At 44.9% G+C, this 15,000-nt stretch overlaps 1 protein-coding gene across 1 annotated transcript in view; it reads right to left on the bottom strand.

The window, feature by feature from the left end:
• Positions 1-15,000, bottom strand: part of LOC123505057 (EH domain-binding protein 1-like) — a 59,794-nt gene that overhangs the window by 38,386 nt on the left and 6,408 nt on the right. The window contains 8 exon segments of the mRNA XM_045256086.1: positions 1-173; positions 1,661-1,881; positions 2,831-2,909; positions 6,432-6,639; positions 11,574-11,657; positions 12,351-12,448; positions 13,555-13,643; positions 14,146-14,235. The exon segment at positions 1-173 is cut by the window's left edge and continues 3 nt beyond it. Of these exon segments, the coding sequence (XP_045112021.1) occupies positions 1-173; positions 1,661-1,881; positions 2,831-2,909; positions 6,432-6,639; positions 11,574-11,657; positions 12,351-12,448; positions 13,555-13,643; positions 14,146-14,235 (1,042 nt within the window).

Here is a 15,000-nt window from a genome sequence, read left to right as displayed (position 1 = left end):
TGAAATGTGCCCTTAGTTGGTACAAGTAGGTCATGACGTGGAGTTTGTCAGGCACAGTAAGAATAACCATGTCTTGTGGCTCAATCAGGCGAGTCACCCCAAGTCTCTCTCCAGCTTCAAAGGCCTTCTTGCAGTTTCCCTTGATATCCTGCGGCGAGAGGCTGTCGAACTCTCTGCAAGGGTTTAGAGTGTGTTAGTGTGTGTTGGTGTGCTCTCTAATGCAGGAAATGCACTTAAATATAGTCTCTCTTGCTCAAAATGCACTCAAATATGTTGTTATTGACTTGAAATGTGCTAAAAAATGGTTTTTCGCTTAAAATGCACTCATAAATGTTATTGACTTGAAATGCACTCAAATATTGGTCTCTCTTGCTCAAAATGCACTCAAAATTGTTATTGACTTGAAATGCACTCAAATATTGGTCTCTCTTGCTTAAAATGCACTCAAAATTGTTGTTATGGACTCGAAATGCACTCAAGTATGGTTTTCTCTCACTCAAAATGCACTCAAAAACACACTTTTCTCTCTTTCTAAAACCAACACTCTCTCTCGCTCAAATTGCACTCAGAAACACTTTGAATCACTCAAAATGCACTCGAAAATATGATCTGACTCAAAACACACTCAAAACACACTCTCTCTTTTAAAAAACCCTCACTCACTCAAAATGCACTCAAAACACTTTGAATCACTCAAAAACACTCACTCACTCAAAACACACTCAAAAACACTCTCTCTTTTAAAAAACCCTCACTCACTCAAAATGCACTCAAAAACACTCTCTCTCTGGTAAAAAAAACCTCACTCACTCAAAACACACTCAAAAACACACTCTCTTTTAAAAAACCCTCACTCACTCAAAATGCACTCAAAAACACTCTCTCTCTTTTAAAAAACCCTCACTCACTCAAAACGCACTCAAAAACACTCTCTCTTTTAAAAAAAACCCTCACTCACTCAAATTGCACTCAGAAACACTTTGAATCACTCAAAATGCACTCGAAAATATGATCTCACTCAAAACGCACTCGAAAACACTCTCTCTCTGGTAAAAAAACCTCACTCACTCAAAACGCACTTAAAAACACTCTCTCTAAGTAAAAAACCCTCACTCACTCAAAACACACTCAAAAACACTCTCTCTCTTCTAAAAAAACCCTCACTCACTCAAAACACACTCAAAAACACTCTTTCTGGTAAAAAAAAAACCTCACTCACTCAAAACGCACTCAAAAACACTCTCTCTTTAAAAAAAACCCACTCACTCAAAACGCACTCAAAAACACTCTCTCTCTTTTAAAAAACCCTCACTCACTCAAAACGCACTCAAAACACTCTCTCTTTTAAAAAACCCTCAGTTACTCAAAACGCACTCAAAAAACACTCTCTCTAAGTAAAAAAATCCTCATTCACTCAAAATGCACTCAAAAACACTCTCTCTCTTTAAAAACCCACTCACTCAAAACACTCAAAAACACTCTCTTAAAAACTCACTCACTCAAAAACACTCTCTCTTTTAAAAAACCCTCACTCACTCAAAACACATCAAAATTCTCTTTCCCTCAGTCACTCAAAACACACTCCAAAACACATACAATCCACTTTCTCTCCCACAAAAACACCCCAAAAACACACACACACACACACACACACACTCACATAAGGTCAGGTCTAAAGTGGTGAACAATAGCACAGAAAGCAAGGCCATTTCTCCAAGAGGTTGTCATATTGGTGACCTTAACCCCTTTGTACCCTTGGGTCACCGTCTGGCACCACGACAGCAAGTCCTGGCCTGGTGTGCACCCTCCTCCTCCTCCTCCTCCTCCTTCTTGGCTTCCTCCGTTTTCTCCACCTCCTCTTCCCTTGTTCGCTGTGTTTATCTGCGGAGAAATACTTTGGTTAGGAGGAGGAGGAGGAGGAGGAGGAGGAGGAGGAGGAGGAGGGAGGAGGAGGAGGAGGAGGAGGAGGAGGAGGAAAAGCAGGAAAAGAAGAAACAGAAGGAGGAAGAGAAGAAAGAGAAGGAGGAAGAGGAGGAGGAGAAGGAGGAGGAGGAGGAGGAGGAGGAGGAGGAGGAGGAGGAGGAGGAGGAGGAGGAGGAAAAACAGTAAGAGAAAATAGGATGAGGAAAATCATCCTAAAACACCCTAAAAACACCCCAAAACACCCAAAATCACCACAAAACACCCTAAAACATCACAAAACATCCTAAACACCACAAAATGCCCTTAAACCACCCTAACATGCCACAAAACATCTCAAAACACCATAATACACTAAAACACTCTTAAAACACTCTTAACACTCTAAAACACCCTAAAATATCCCTACAATAGCTTAATACACCCTAAGACACCCTAAAACACCCCAGAACACCAGAAAACACCCCAAAACACTCTAAAATACCACAAAACACCTTAAAATATCCAAAAACATCCCAAAACACCTTAAAACACCCAAAACACCCCAAAACACCCAAAACACTCTAAAACACCCTTAACACACCACAAACCACCACAAAACACCCTTTAACCATCCCAAAATACCCCAAAATACCTCAAAACACCATAAAACATCCCAAAACACCCTAAAACCACCATAAAACATTCCAAAACACCCAAAAACACTCCAAAACACCAAACACCCCAAAAAAAACACCCTAAAAACACCACAAAACACCCTAAAACACCCCCAGAAAACCCAGAACACCCTAAAAACACTCCAAAACACCACAAAACACCCCAAAACACTCCAAAAACATCCCATAACACCCCAAAACACCCTCAAAACACCCTAAAACACTCATAGATGGTGTTGTGTGGTGTTACTCACGGTGGAGAGAGTGAGAGGGAGGGGCTGGAGTGCCTGTCTGTCCTCCTTGGTCCTCCGCCGCTCACCGCAGTCACTCGCTCTGCAAACGAGTCACTCTGTCAGTCACTACACGACACACTTGGAGAAATACAAGGTCAAAAATAAATAAATAATAAATGAAATGGGTGAATATCCAGTGGGTGGGTGAGTGGGTGTGGGTGAATACTCTCTGGGGGAATCGGGGGAAGGAGAGCAATTAATCTATTTTTCTTTATTTTTTATTTATTTTTTTTTTATGGTAATATTAAAAATGCTCCTCTCTCTCTCTCTCTCTCTGTCTCTCTCAGTGATGATTTTCTAAGGCCAGAGAGACGATTAGCACAGTTTTTAAGAATGTTTGTCCTGTTTAATGCAGAAAACTTGTTAACATGTCACTAGAACCACAAAAACACCCTTCAAAACCTGTCACTTCAACTACACCCCTTAAAAACCTGCGTCACTTCAAATAGACCCCTTTGATAATGCATAAAACTTGTTAACATGTCACTAGAACCACAAAAACACCCTTAAAAATCCACGTCACTTCAACTAGACCCTTAAAACCTGTCACTTCAAAGACCCCTTAAAAACCCGACCAAATAGAGCCTTTAAAAAGATTATTTGTCCTGTTTAATGCAGAAAATTTGTTAACATGTCACTGGAACCACAAAAACACCCTTCAAAACCTGTCACTTCAACTAGACCCCTTAAAAACTCACGTCACTTCAAATAGACCCCTTTCACAATGCAGAAAACTTATTAACATGTCACTAGAACCACAAAAACACCCTTAAAAATCTGTCACTTCAACTAGACCCCTTAAAAACCTGTCACTTCAAATAGACCCCTTAAAAACCCACGTCACTTCCACTAGAGCCTTTAAAAAGAGCATTTGTCCTGTTACTAATGCAGAAAACTTGTTAACATGTCACTAGAACCACAAAAACACCCTTCAAAACCTGTCACTTCAATTAGACCCCTTAAAAACTCACGTCACTTCAAATAGACCCTTTGATAATGCAGGAAACTTGTTAACATGTCACTAGAACCACAAAAACACCCTTAAAATCCCTCATCACTTCAACTAGATCCTTCAAAACCTATCACTTCAACTAGATCCCTTAAAAACCTGCGTCACTTCAACTAGACCCTTTAAAAAGAGTATTTGTCCTGTTGGTAATGCAGAAAACTTGTTAACATGTCACTAGAACCACAGAAACACCCTTAAAATCATGTCACTTCAACTAGACCCCTTAAAAACTCACGTCACTTCAAATAGACCCCTTTGATAATGCATAAAACTTGTTAACATGTCACTAGAACCACAAAAACACCCTTAAAAACTCACGTCACTTCAAATAGACCCCTTTGATAATGCATAAAACTTGTTAACATGTCACTAGAACCACAAAAACATCCTTAAAAACTCACGTCACTTCAAATAGACCCCTTTGATAATGCATAAAACTTGTTAACATGTCACTAGAACCACAAAAACACCCTTAAAAACTCACGTCACTTCAACTAGATCCCTTAAAAACCTGTCACTTCAACTAGACCCCTTAAAAACCTGCGTCACTTCAACTAGAGCCTTTAAAAAGAGTATTTGTCCTGTTGGTAATGCAGAAAATTTGTTAACATGTCACTAGAACCACAAAAACACCCTTAAAATCATGTCACTTCAACTAGACCCTTAAAACCACTTCAACTAGAGCCTTTAAAAAGAGCATTTGTCCTGTTACTAATGCAGAAAACTTGTTAACATGTCACTAGAACCACAAAAACACCCTTAAAATCCTGTCACTTCAACTAGACCCCTTAAAAACCTACGTCACTTCAAATAGACCCCTTTGATAATGCATAAAACTTGTTAACATGTCACTAGAACCACAAAAACACCCTTAAAAATCTGTCACTTCAACTAGACCCCTTAAAAACCTGTCACTTCAAATAGACCCCTTAAAAACCCACGTCACTTCCACTAGAGCCTTTAAAAAGAGCATTTGTCCTGTTACTAATGCAGAAAACTTGTTAACATGTCACTAGAACCACAAAAACACCCTTAAAATCATGTCACTTCAACTAGATCCCTTAAAAACCTGCGTCACTTCAACTAGAGCCTTTAAAAAGAACATTTGTCCTGTTGGTAATGCAGAAAATTTGTTAACATGTCACTAGAACCACAAAAACACACTTAAAATCCCTCATCACTTCAACTAGATCCCTTAAAAACCTATCACTTCAACTAAATCCCGTAAAAACCCACGTCACTTCATCTAGAACCTTTAGAAAGAGTATTTGTCCTGTTACTAATGCAGAAAACTTGTTAACATGTCACTAGAACCACAAAAACACCCTTAAAATTCTGTCACTTCAACTAGACCCCTTAAAAACCTGCGTCACTTCAACTAGACCCTTTAAAAAGAGCATTTGTGATGTTAACAATGAAGACAACTTGTTAACATGTCACTAGAACCACAAAAACACCCTTAAAATCATGTCACTTCAACTAGACCCCTTAAAAACCTGCGTCACATCAAATAGAGCCTTTAAAAAGATTATTTGTCCTGTTGGTAATGCAGAAAACTTGTTAACATGTCACTAGAACCACAGAAACACCCTTAAAATCCTGTCACTTCAACTAGACCCCTTAAAAACCTGCGTCACTTCAACTAGACCCCTTTCACAATGCAGAAAATTTGTTAACATGTCACTAGAACCACAAAAACACCCTTAAAATCCCTCTTCACTTCAACTAGACCCCTAAAAAACCCACATCACTTCAACTAGATCCCTTAAAAACCTGTCACTTCAACTAGACCCCTTAAAAACCTGCGTCACTTCAACTAGACCCTTTAAAAAGAGTATTTGTCCTGTTGGTAATGCAGAAAACTTGTTGGTTAACATGTCACTGGAACCACAGAAACACCCTTAAAAACTCACATCATTTCAACTAGACCCCTTAAAAACCTGCGTCACTTCAACTAGAGCCTTTAAAAAGAGTATTTGTCCTGTTACTAATGCAGAAAACTTGTTAACATGTCACTAGAACCACAAAAACACCCTTAAAATCCTGTCACTTCAACTAGACCCTTTAAAAACCTGCATCACTTCAACTAGAGTCTTTAAAAAGAGTATTTGTCCTGTTAATAATGCAGAAAACTTGTTAACATGTCACTAGAACCACAAAAACACACTTAAAATCCCTCATCATTTCAACTAAATCCCGTAAAAACCCACGTCACTTCATCTAGAACCTTTAGAAAGAGTATTTGTCCTGTTACTAATGCAGAAAACTTGTTAACATGTCACTAGAACCACAAAAACACCCTTAAAAACTCACATCACTTCAACTAGACCCCTTAAAAACCCACATCACTTCAACTAGACCCTTTAAAAAGAGTATTTGTCCTGTTAATAATGCAGAAAACTTGTTAACATGTCACTAGAACCACAAAAACACCCTTAAAATCATGTCACTTCAACTAGACCCTTAAAAATGAATTCTAGTCAAAATTATCAATAAAAATTAATCTTCCGTTTAAATTATCAAAAAAAACTAAAAAAAATAATGTTTCCTCACCCCAGCTGGACGGAGGGCCCCCCTTTGGTCCCAGGGGGGGGTGGAGAGGAGTCCCTGGTGGTGGGCTGGGCAGAGGAAGAGGAGGAGGATGGAGGAGAGGAGGAGGGAGGAGGAGGAGGAGAAGTGGAGATGCCCTGGGCTGATTCTTCTCCTCCCTCTAATGTGGCCGCATCTTCTTCCTCCTCCATGAAAGGGTTGAGAGGAGAGTCTGGAGGAGGAGGAGGAGGAGGAGGAGGAGGAGGAGTGATTGAGAGATTCAGAGGAAGGAAGGAAGGAAGGAAGGAAGGAAGGAAGGAAGGAAGGAAGGAAGGAAGGAAGGAAGGAAGGAAGGAAGGAAGGAAGGAAGGAAGGAGAGAGAGAGAGAGAGAGAGAGAGAGAGAGAGAGAGAGAGAGAGAGAGAGAGAGAGAGAGAGAGAGAGAGAGAGAGAGAGAGAGAATTAATTAGACTTCTTATCCAAAATACAATATCATTATCATCATTATTATTATCATTATTATTATTATTATCATTATTATCATTATTACTATTACAAAAATTAAGAAATGATGTTTTTTTGTAATGTAAGTAAAATAATAATAATAATAATAAATAATAATAATAATAATAATAATAATAATAATAATAGTAAAATAATAATAATAATAATAATAATAATAATAATAAATAAAAAAGAAAAACAAGCCAGCAAACAAACAAACACAAATAATGTATAGAATATAAATAAATATGTGTGTGTGTGTGTGTGTGTGTGTGTGTGTGTGTGTGTGTGTGTGTGTGTGTGTGTGTGTGCGCATCAAGCAAGCACAAACGCACACAAGCCTGTAAGCATTAACAAAAAACAAAACATCCGTGTGTGTGTGTGTGTGTGTGTGTATGTAGTAGTAGTAGTAGTAGTAGTAGTAGTAGTAGTAGTAGTAGTAGTAGTAGTAGTAGTAGTAATAAAACCACAACCACCACCACCACTACTACTACTACTACTACTACTACCACTACCACCACAATCACAACCTGGTACCCACAATACCTTGCAGTGGAGTGGGGGTTGGAGTGGGGGAAGGGGAGTGAGGGGAGGTGGTGGTGGTGGTGGTGGTGAGGGGGGGTAGGCTGCCCCTCCGCAACCCAGACAGCTCCAGTAAGTAGTGGGGGGCATTTGCTGGTGGGGGGGGGGTTAGTGAGAGGTGGAGGGGGGGGGGAGAGGGGCTTTGTATTAGTATGGTTAGACAGACAAACAGACAGACAGACAGACAGACAGACAAACAGACATTTAAAGATAGACATGGTGTAATATTAATTCTCTCTCTCTCTCTCTCTCTCTCTCTCTCTCTCTCTAATAATGGTGAATCTGTAAGGCAATGAAATAGTGAATTTAACCGTGTGGTGTGGTGTTTGAATGCCCGCCTGTGTGTGTGGTGTTGTGCCCCTGCCTTGAATGCCTGCCTGTGTGTGTGTGGTGTTTGAATGCCCGCCTGTGTGGTGTGGTGTTTGAATGCCCGCCTGTGTGGTGTGGTGTTTGAATGCCCGCCTGTGTGGTGTGGTGTTTGAATGCCCGCCTGTGTGGTGTGGTGTTTGAATGCCCGCCTGTGTGGTGTGGTGTGTGGAATGTGAATGCCCGCCTGTGTGGTGTGGTGATTGAATGCCCGCCTGTGTGGTGTGGTGATTCAATGACCGCCTGTGTGGTGTGGTGATTGAATGCCCGCCTGTGTGGTGTGGTGTTTGAATGCCCGCCTGTGTGTGTGGTGTTTGAATGCCCGCCTGTGTGGTGTGGTGTTTGAATGCCCGCCTGTGTGGTGTGGTGTTTGAATGCCCGCCTGTGTGTGTGGTGTTTGAATGCCCGCCTGTGTGGTGTGGTGTTTGAATGCCCGCCTGTGTGGTGTGGTGTTTGAATGCCCGCCTGTGTGGTGTGGTGTTTGAATGCCCGCCTGTGTGGTGTGGTGTTTGAATGCCCGCCTGGATGGTGTGTTTGAATGCCCGCCTGTGTGGTGTGGTGTGGTGTTTGAATGCCTGCCTGTGTGGTGTGGTGTGGTGTTTGAATGCCTGCCTGTGTGGTGTGGTGTTTGAATGCCTGCCTGTGTGGTGTGGTGTTTGAATGTCTGAATGCCTGCCTGTGTGGTGTGGTGTTTGAATGCCCGCCTGTGTGTGGTGTTTGAATGCCCGCCTGAATGCCTGCCTGTGTGTGTGGTGTGTGTGTGAATGCCCGCCTGTGTGGTGTGGTGTTTGAATGCCCGCCTGTGTGTGTGGTGTTTGAATGCCCCCGCCTGTGTGGTGTGCCCGCCTGTGTGTGGTGTTTGAATGCCCGCCTGTGTGGTGTGGTGAATTTGAATGCCCGCCTGTGTGGTGTGTGTTTGAATGCCCGCCTGTGTGTGTGGTGTTTGAATGCCCGCCTGTGTGTGTGTGGTGTTTGAATGCCCGCCTGTGTGGTGTGGTGTTTGAATGCCCGCCTGTGTGGTGTGGTGTTTGAATGCCCGCCTGTGTGGTGTGGTGTTTGAATGCCCGCCTGTGTGGTGTGGTGTTTGAATGCCCGCCTGTGTGGTGTGGTGTTTGAATGCCCTGCCTGTGTGGTGTGGTGTTTGAATGCCTGCCTGCCTGCCTGCCTGTGTGGTGTGGTGTGGTGTTTGAATGCCCGCCTGTGTGGTGTGGTGTTTGAATGCCCGCCTGTGTGTGGTGTTTGAATGCCCGCCTGTGTGGTGTGGTGTTTGAATGCCCGCCTGTGTGGTGTGGTGTTTGAATGCCCGCCTGTGTGGTGTGGTGTTTGAATGCCCGACTGTGTGGTGTTGTGTTTGAATGCCTGCCTGCTGACCTACCTGTGTGGTGTTTGAATGCCTGCCTGTGTGGTGTGGTGTTTGAATGCCTGCCTGTGTGGTGTGGTGTGTTTGAATGCCTGCCTGCCTGTGTGGTGTGTGAATGTGAATGCCTGCCTGTGTGGTGTGGTGTGGTGTTTGAATGCCTGCCTGCCTGTGTGTGTGGTGTTTGAATGCCTGCCTGGTGTGGTGTTTGAATGCCTGCCTGCCTGCCTGTGTGGTGTGGTGTTTGAATGCCTGCCTGCCCTGCCTGTGTGGTGTGGTGTTTGAATGCCCCTGGTGCCTGTGGTGTGGTTTGAATGCCCTGCCTGTGTGAATGTGTGTGGTGTTTGAATGCCCGCCTGTGGTGTGTGTGTGGTGTTTGAATGCCCGCCTGTGTGTGTGTGTGTGCCTTGAATGCCCCTGCCTGGTGTGGTGTGGTGTTTGAATGCCTGCCTGCCTGTGTGTGGTGTGTGGTGTGTGGTGAATTTGAATGCCCGTGGTGTGGTGTTTGAATGCCTGTGTGTGTGTGTGTTGTGTTTTGAATGCCTGCCTGTGTGGTGTGGTGTTTGAATGCCTGCCTGTGTGGTGTGGTGTTTGAATGCCTGCCTGCCTGCCTGTGTGTGTGGTGTTTGAATGCCTGCCTGTGTGGTGTTTGAATGCCCGCCTGTGTGGTGTGGTGTTTGAATGCCCGCCTGTGTGGTGTGGTGTTTGAATGCCCGCCTGTGTGGTGTGGTGTTTGAATGCCCGCCTGTGTGGTGTGGTGTTTGAATGCCCGCCTGTGTGGTGTGGTGTTTGAATGCCCGCCTGTGTGGTGTGGTGTGCCCGCCTGAATGCCCGCCTGTGTGGTGTGTTTGAATGCCCGCCTGTGTGGTGTGGTGTTTGAATGCCCGCCTGTGTGGTGTGGTGTTTGAATGCCCGCCTGTGGTGTGTTGTTTGAATGCCCAACTGTGTGGTGTTTGAATGCCTGCGGGGTGTGGTGTTTGAATGCCTGCCTGTGTGGTGTGGTGTTTGAATGCCTGCCTGTGTGGTGTGGTGTTTGAATGCCTGCCTGTGTGGTGTGGTGTTTGAATGCCTGCCTGCCTGTGTGGTGTGGTGTTTGAATGCCCGCCTGTGTGTGGTGTTTGAATGCCTGCCTGTGTGTGTGGTGTTTGAATGCCTGCCTGTGTGGTGTGGTGTGGTGTTTGAATGCCTGCCTGTGTGGTGTGGTGTGGTGTTTGAATGGTTGCCTGCCTGTGTGGTGTGGTGTGGTGTTTGAATGCCCGCCTGTGTGGTGTGGTGTTTGAATGCCCGCCTGTGTGGTGTGGTGTTTGAATGCCCGCCTGTGTGGTGTGGTGTTTGAATGCCCGCCTGTGGTGTGGTGTGAATGCCCGCCTGTTGTGGTGTTTGAATGCCCGCCTGTGTGTGGTGTTTGAATGCCCGCCTGTGGTGTGAATGCCCGCCTGTGTGGTGTGGTGTGGTGTTTGAATGCCCGCCTGTGTGGTGTGGTGTGGTGTTTGAATGCCCGCCTGTGTGGTGTGGTGTGGTGTTTGAATGCCCGCCTGTGTGGTGTGGTGTGGTGTTTGAATGCCCGCCTGTGTGGTGTGGTGTGTTTGAATGCCTGCCCTGTGTGTGTGTGAATGCCCGCCTGTGGTGTGGTGTTTGAATGCCCGCCTGTGTGTGGTGTGGTGTGAATGCCCGCCTGTGTTGTGGTGTTTGAATGCCCGCCTGTGTGTGTGTGGTGTTTGAATGCCCGCCTGTGGTGTGTTTGAATGCCTGCCTGCCTGTCTGCCTGTGTGGTGTGTTTGAATGGCTGCCTGTGTGTGTGTGTGTGCCTGAATGCCCGCCTGTGTGTGTGTTTGAATGCCTGCCTGTGTGTGTGTGGTGTTTGAATGCCCGCCTGTGTGTGTGTAGTGTTTGAATGCCCGCCTGTGTGGTGTGGTGTTTGAATGCCCGCCTGTGTGGTGTGGTGTTTGAATGCCCGCCTGTGTGGTGTGGTGTTTGAATGCCCGCCTGCCTGTGTGGTGTGGTGTTTGAATGCCTGCCTGCCTGTGTGGTGTGGTGTTTGAATGCCTGCCTGTGTGTGGTGTTTGAATGCCCGTGTGTGGTGTGAATGCCTGCCTGCCTGCCTGTGTGGTGTGGTGTGGTGTTTGAATGCCTGCCTGTGTGGTGTGGTGTTTGAATGCCTGCCTGCCTGTGGTGTGGTGTTTGAATGCCTGCCTGTGTGTGTGTGTGGTGTTTGAATGCCCCTGCCTGTGTGGTGTGGTGTTTGAATGCCTGCCTGTGTGGTGTGGTGTTTGAATGCCTGCCTGTGTGGTGTGGTGTTTGAATGCGCCACACTAACCACAGACACAATAATAGGGGGGGTGGTGGGGGGGGCAGTACCTGGGGACAGTGGGGAGGTGAAGGGATGACGGGGGGTGCGCCTTAGTGTGGAGAAACCACTGCTGGGCTCGCTCTGGCTGCGTCCTGGGGGGGTAGTGGGGGAGAAGAGGAGGAGGAGGAGGAGGAGGAGGAGGAGGAGGAGGAGGAGGAGGAGGAGGAGGAGGAGGAGGAGGAGAAAAAGGAGGAGGAGGAGGAGGAGGAGGAGGAGGAGGAGGAGAAGAGGAGAAAGATTTTTTCAATATAAGAAAGATTATTATCCGAGAGAGAGAGAGAGAGAGAGAGAGAGAGAGAGAGAGAGAGAGAGAGAGAGAGAGAGAGAGAGAGAGAGAGAGAGAGAGAGAGAGAGAGAGAGAGAGCCCTCATACAGAAAGCAAAACACTAAACAAATACATGAACAAACGTCACTTAAACCCAACAAACAAACAAACAAACAAACAAAGAGAGAGAGAGAGAGAGAGAGAGAGAGAGAGAGAGAGAGAGAGAGAGAGAGAGAGAGAGAGAGAGAGAGAGAGAGAGAGACACACACACACACACACACACACACACATACATACACACATCTTCTTCTTCTTCTCCTTCTCCTCCTCCTCCTCCTCCTCCTCCTCCTCCTCCTCCTCCTCCTCCTCCTCCTCCTCTTCTTCTTCTTCTTCTACTCTTCCTCCTCCTCCTTTTATATATATACATCAAAATCTCTCTCTCTCTCTCTCTCTCTCACATACACGTACAGACATACATACAGACAGACGGACACACAGACATACAGACAGACAGACATACCTTCATTTTCATCATCGTCGTCAAAATCGTCGAGCCGGGCAATGTCATTAGGAGTGTTCATAGACATTAAAGACACCATACTCTGCATATCTTCGTCTCTGGAACAAAAATGTTTACCTACGAATGTTTGTTTTCTTTCCTCCGTATCTCCATCCACAAGTTAGCTCCATGCATCTCCTTCAGTAGACTCTTTCCTCCATGTTTCCTCCACCTTTCCTCCAATTTTGACTATCCTACCTCCCTTCCTTGATAGTTAAAATAGTTGTTTTGTAAGATAGTCTCAAATGATAACCAGTAATTTTTTTTTTTTCCTCCAGTTCTCTCAATTCTTTCCTCCATATCTCCCTCCACAAGTTACCTCCATGTCCCTCCTTCCTAACAGACCTTCCTCCATGTTTCCTCCAATTTTGACTATCCTACCTCTCTTCCTTGATAGTTAAAATAGTCGTTTTGTAAGATAGTCTCAAATGATAACCAGTAATTTTTTTTCCCTCCGGTACCCTCAATTCTTTCCTCCGTATCTCCCTCCACAAGTTACCTCCATGCATCTCCTTCAGTAGACTCTTTCCTCCATCTTTCCTCCACCTTCTCTCCAATTTTGACTATCCTACCTCTCTTCCTTGATAGTTAAAATAGGCGTTTTGTAAGATAGTCTCAAATGATAACCAGTAATTTTTTTTCCCTCCGGTACCCTCAATTCTTTCCTCCATATCTCCCTCCACAAGTTACCTCCATGCATCTCCTTCGACTCTTTCCTCCATGTTTCCTCCACCTTTCCTTCAATTTTGACTATCCTACCTCCCTTCCTTGATAGTTAAAATAGTCGTTTTGTAAGATAGTCTCAAATGATAACCAGTAATTTTTTTTCCCTCCGGTACCCTCAATTCTTTCCTCCGTATCTCCCTCCACAAGTTACCTCCATGTCCCTCCTTCCTCACAGACCTTCCTCCATGTTTCCTCCACCTTCCCTCCAATTTTGACCACACACAAAGGTCAGGATAGGTCACAAAAAGGTCACAAACTATGCTAAACCTAAAATAATCCATTTTTTTCATCTCCGAATGTTTATCTCCTTCCCTCCATATCTCCCTTGACAAGTTCCCTCCATGTCCCTCCTTCCTCACAGACCTTCCTCCATCTTTCCTCCACCTTCCCTCCAATTTTGAGCACACACGGAGGTCAATAGAGGTCAGAAACTACTCACGTTGCCTTGCCTTCCCTCAGAAAGAGACAAGAGAGGGTAAGGTCCAGCGAGGCAGACACCACTTTCTTGCTCAGAGGACGTAATTTGACCTGAAATAGTGAAGCTCGTTAGTTGACAGACAGACAGACAGACAGACAGACAGACAGACAGACAGATAGATAGATAGATAGATAGATAGAGAGAGAGAGATAGAAAGAAAAGAAAATTATTGTTGTTATTATTATTTCCTCCTCCTCCTCCTCCTGGTCTTCCTCTTCTTTTTCCTCCTCCTCCTTTTCCTGGTCTTCTTATTTTCTTCTTCCTCCTCCTCCTCGTCTTTCTCTCTCTCTTCCTATCTTCTATGCCTCCAATCCTCCTCCTCCTTCTCTTCTTCTTCTTCTTCTTCTTCCTCCTCCTCCTCCTCCTCCTACACCTACTACTACAACCTACTATCTCCTCCTCCTCCTCCTCCTCCTCCTCCTCCTTCTACCTGTATTTCCTTCAATCTTCCTCCTCCTCCTCCTCCTTTTACCTTTTACTCTTTCTTCTATCTCTCTCACTCCTCCTCCTCCTCCTCCTCCTCCTCCTCCTCCTCCTCCTCCTCCTCCTCACCTTAATGTCGTGCTGTGTGTTCCAGCCAGCATAGAGTTTCATGTTGATCTCTGCAGTGGCTACTTGGCGTCTCTTGCCTGTGGGGGACACCTGGTGGAAGACAGGAGGTGGTTAGTGTGTGAAATGGTGTCCCGGTGTCCCCTCGCTACACACAGATTACCCACACTGCCTACACACACACACACACACACACACATGGCCCACTTTCAGGACTGGTTCACTCAACACAAACGCTTTGAACCTTCGCCAAGTTTTGATGTCAAAGAGTCACTGGTGTGTTGGCGGCCTTGCAACCCCAAAAACAGACTAAAACACTCCAAAACACCCCAAAACACACCAAAAACACACCAAAAACACCCAAAAACACACCAAAACACACCAAAACACTTCAAAACACACCAACACTCCAAAACACTTCAAAACACCTCAAAACACACCAAACACACCAAATACTAAAACACACCAAAACACCCCAAAACACCTAAACACACACCATAAACACTCCAAACACACCAAAACACCCCAAAACACACCAAAACACCCAAACACATCCCAAAACACTCCAAACACACCAAAACACACCAAAACACACCAGAACCACCCCAACACACACCAAACCACCCAAAACACCACGACACACCAAAAACACCACCAAAACACCCAAACCATCCCAAAACACACCAAAACACCCAAACCACCAAAAACACCCCAAAACACACCAGAACCACCCCAAACACACACCAAGCCACTCCAAAACACCACAAAACACACCAAAAACACCCCAATACGCACCAAAAACACACAAAAATAGCCCAAAAACACCCAAACATGCACTCTCTAAAAACACTTCTTAAC

Source organism: Portunus trituberculatus, chromosome 2, assembly GCF_017591435.1.
Source record: "Portunus trituberculatus isolate SZX2019 chromosome 2, ASM1759143v1, whole genome shotgun sequence".
NCBI lineage: Eukaryota > Metazoa > Arthropoda > Malacostraca > Decapoda > Portunidae > Portunus > Portunus trituberculatus.
Note: the sequence above shows the minus strand (reverse complement) of the source record. Positions and strands in the feature narration are given on the sequence as shown.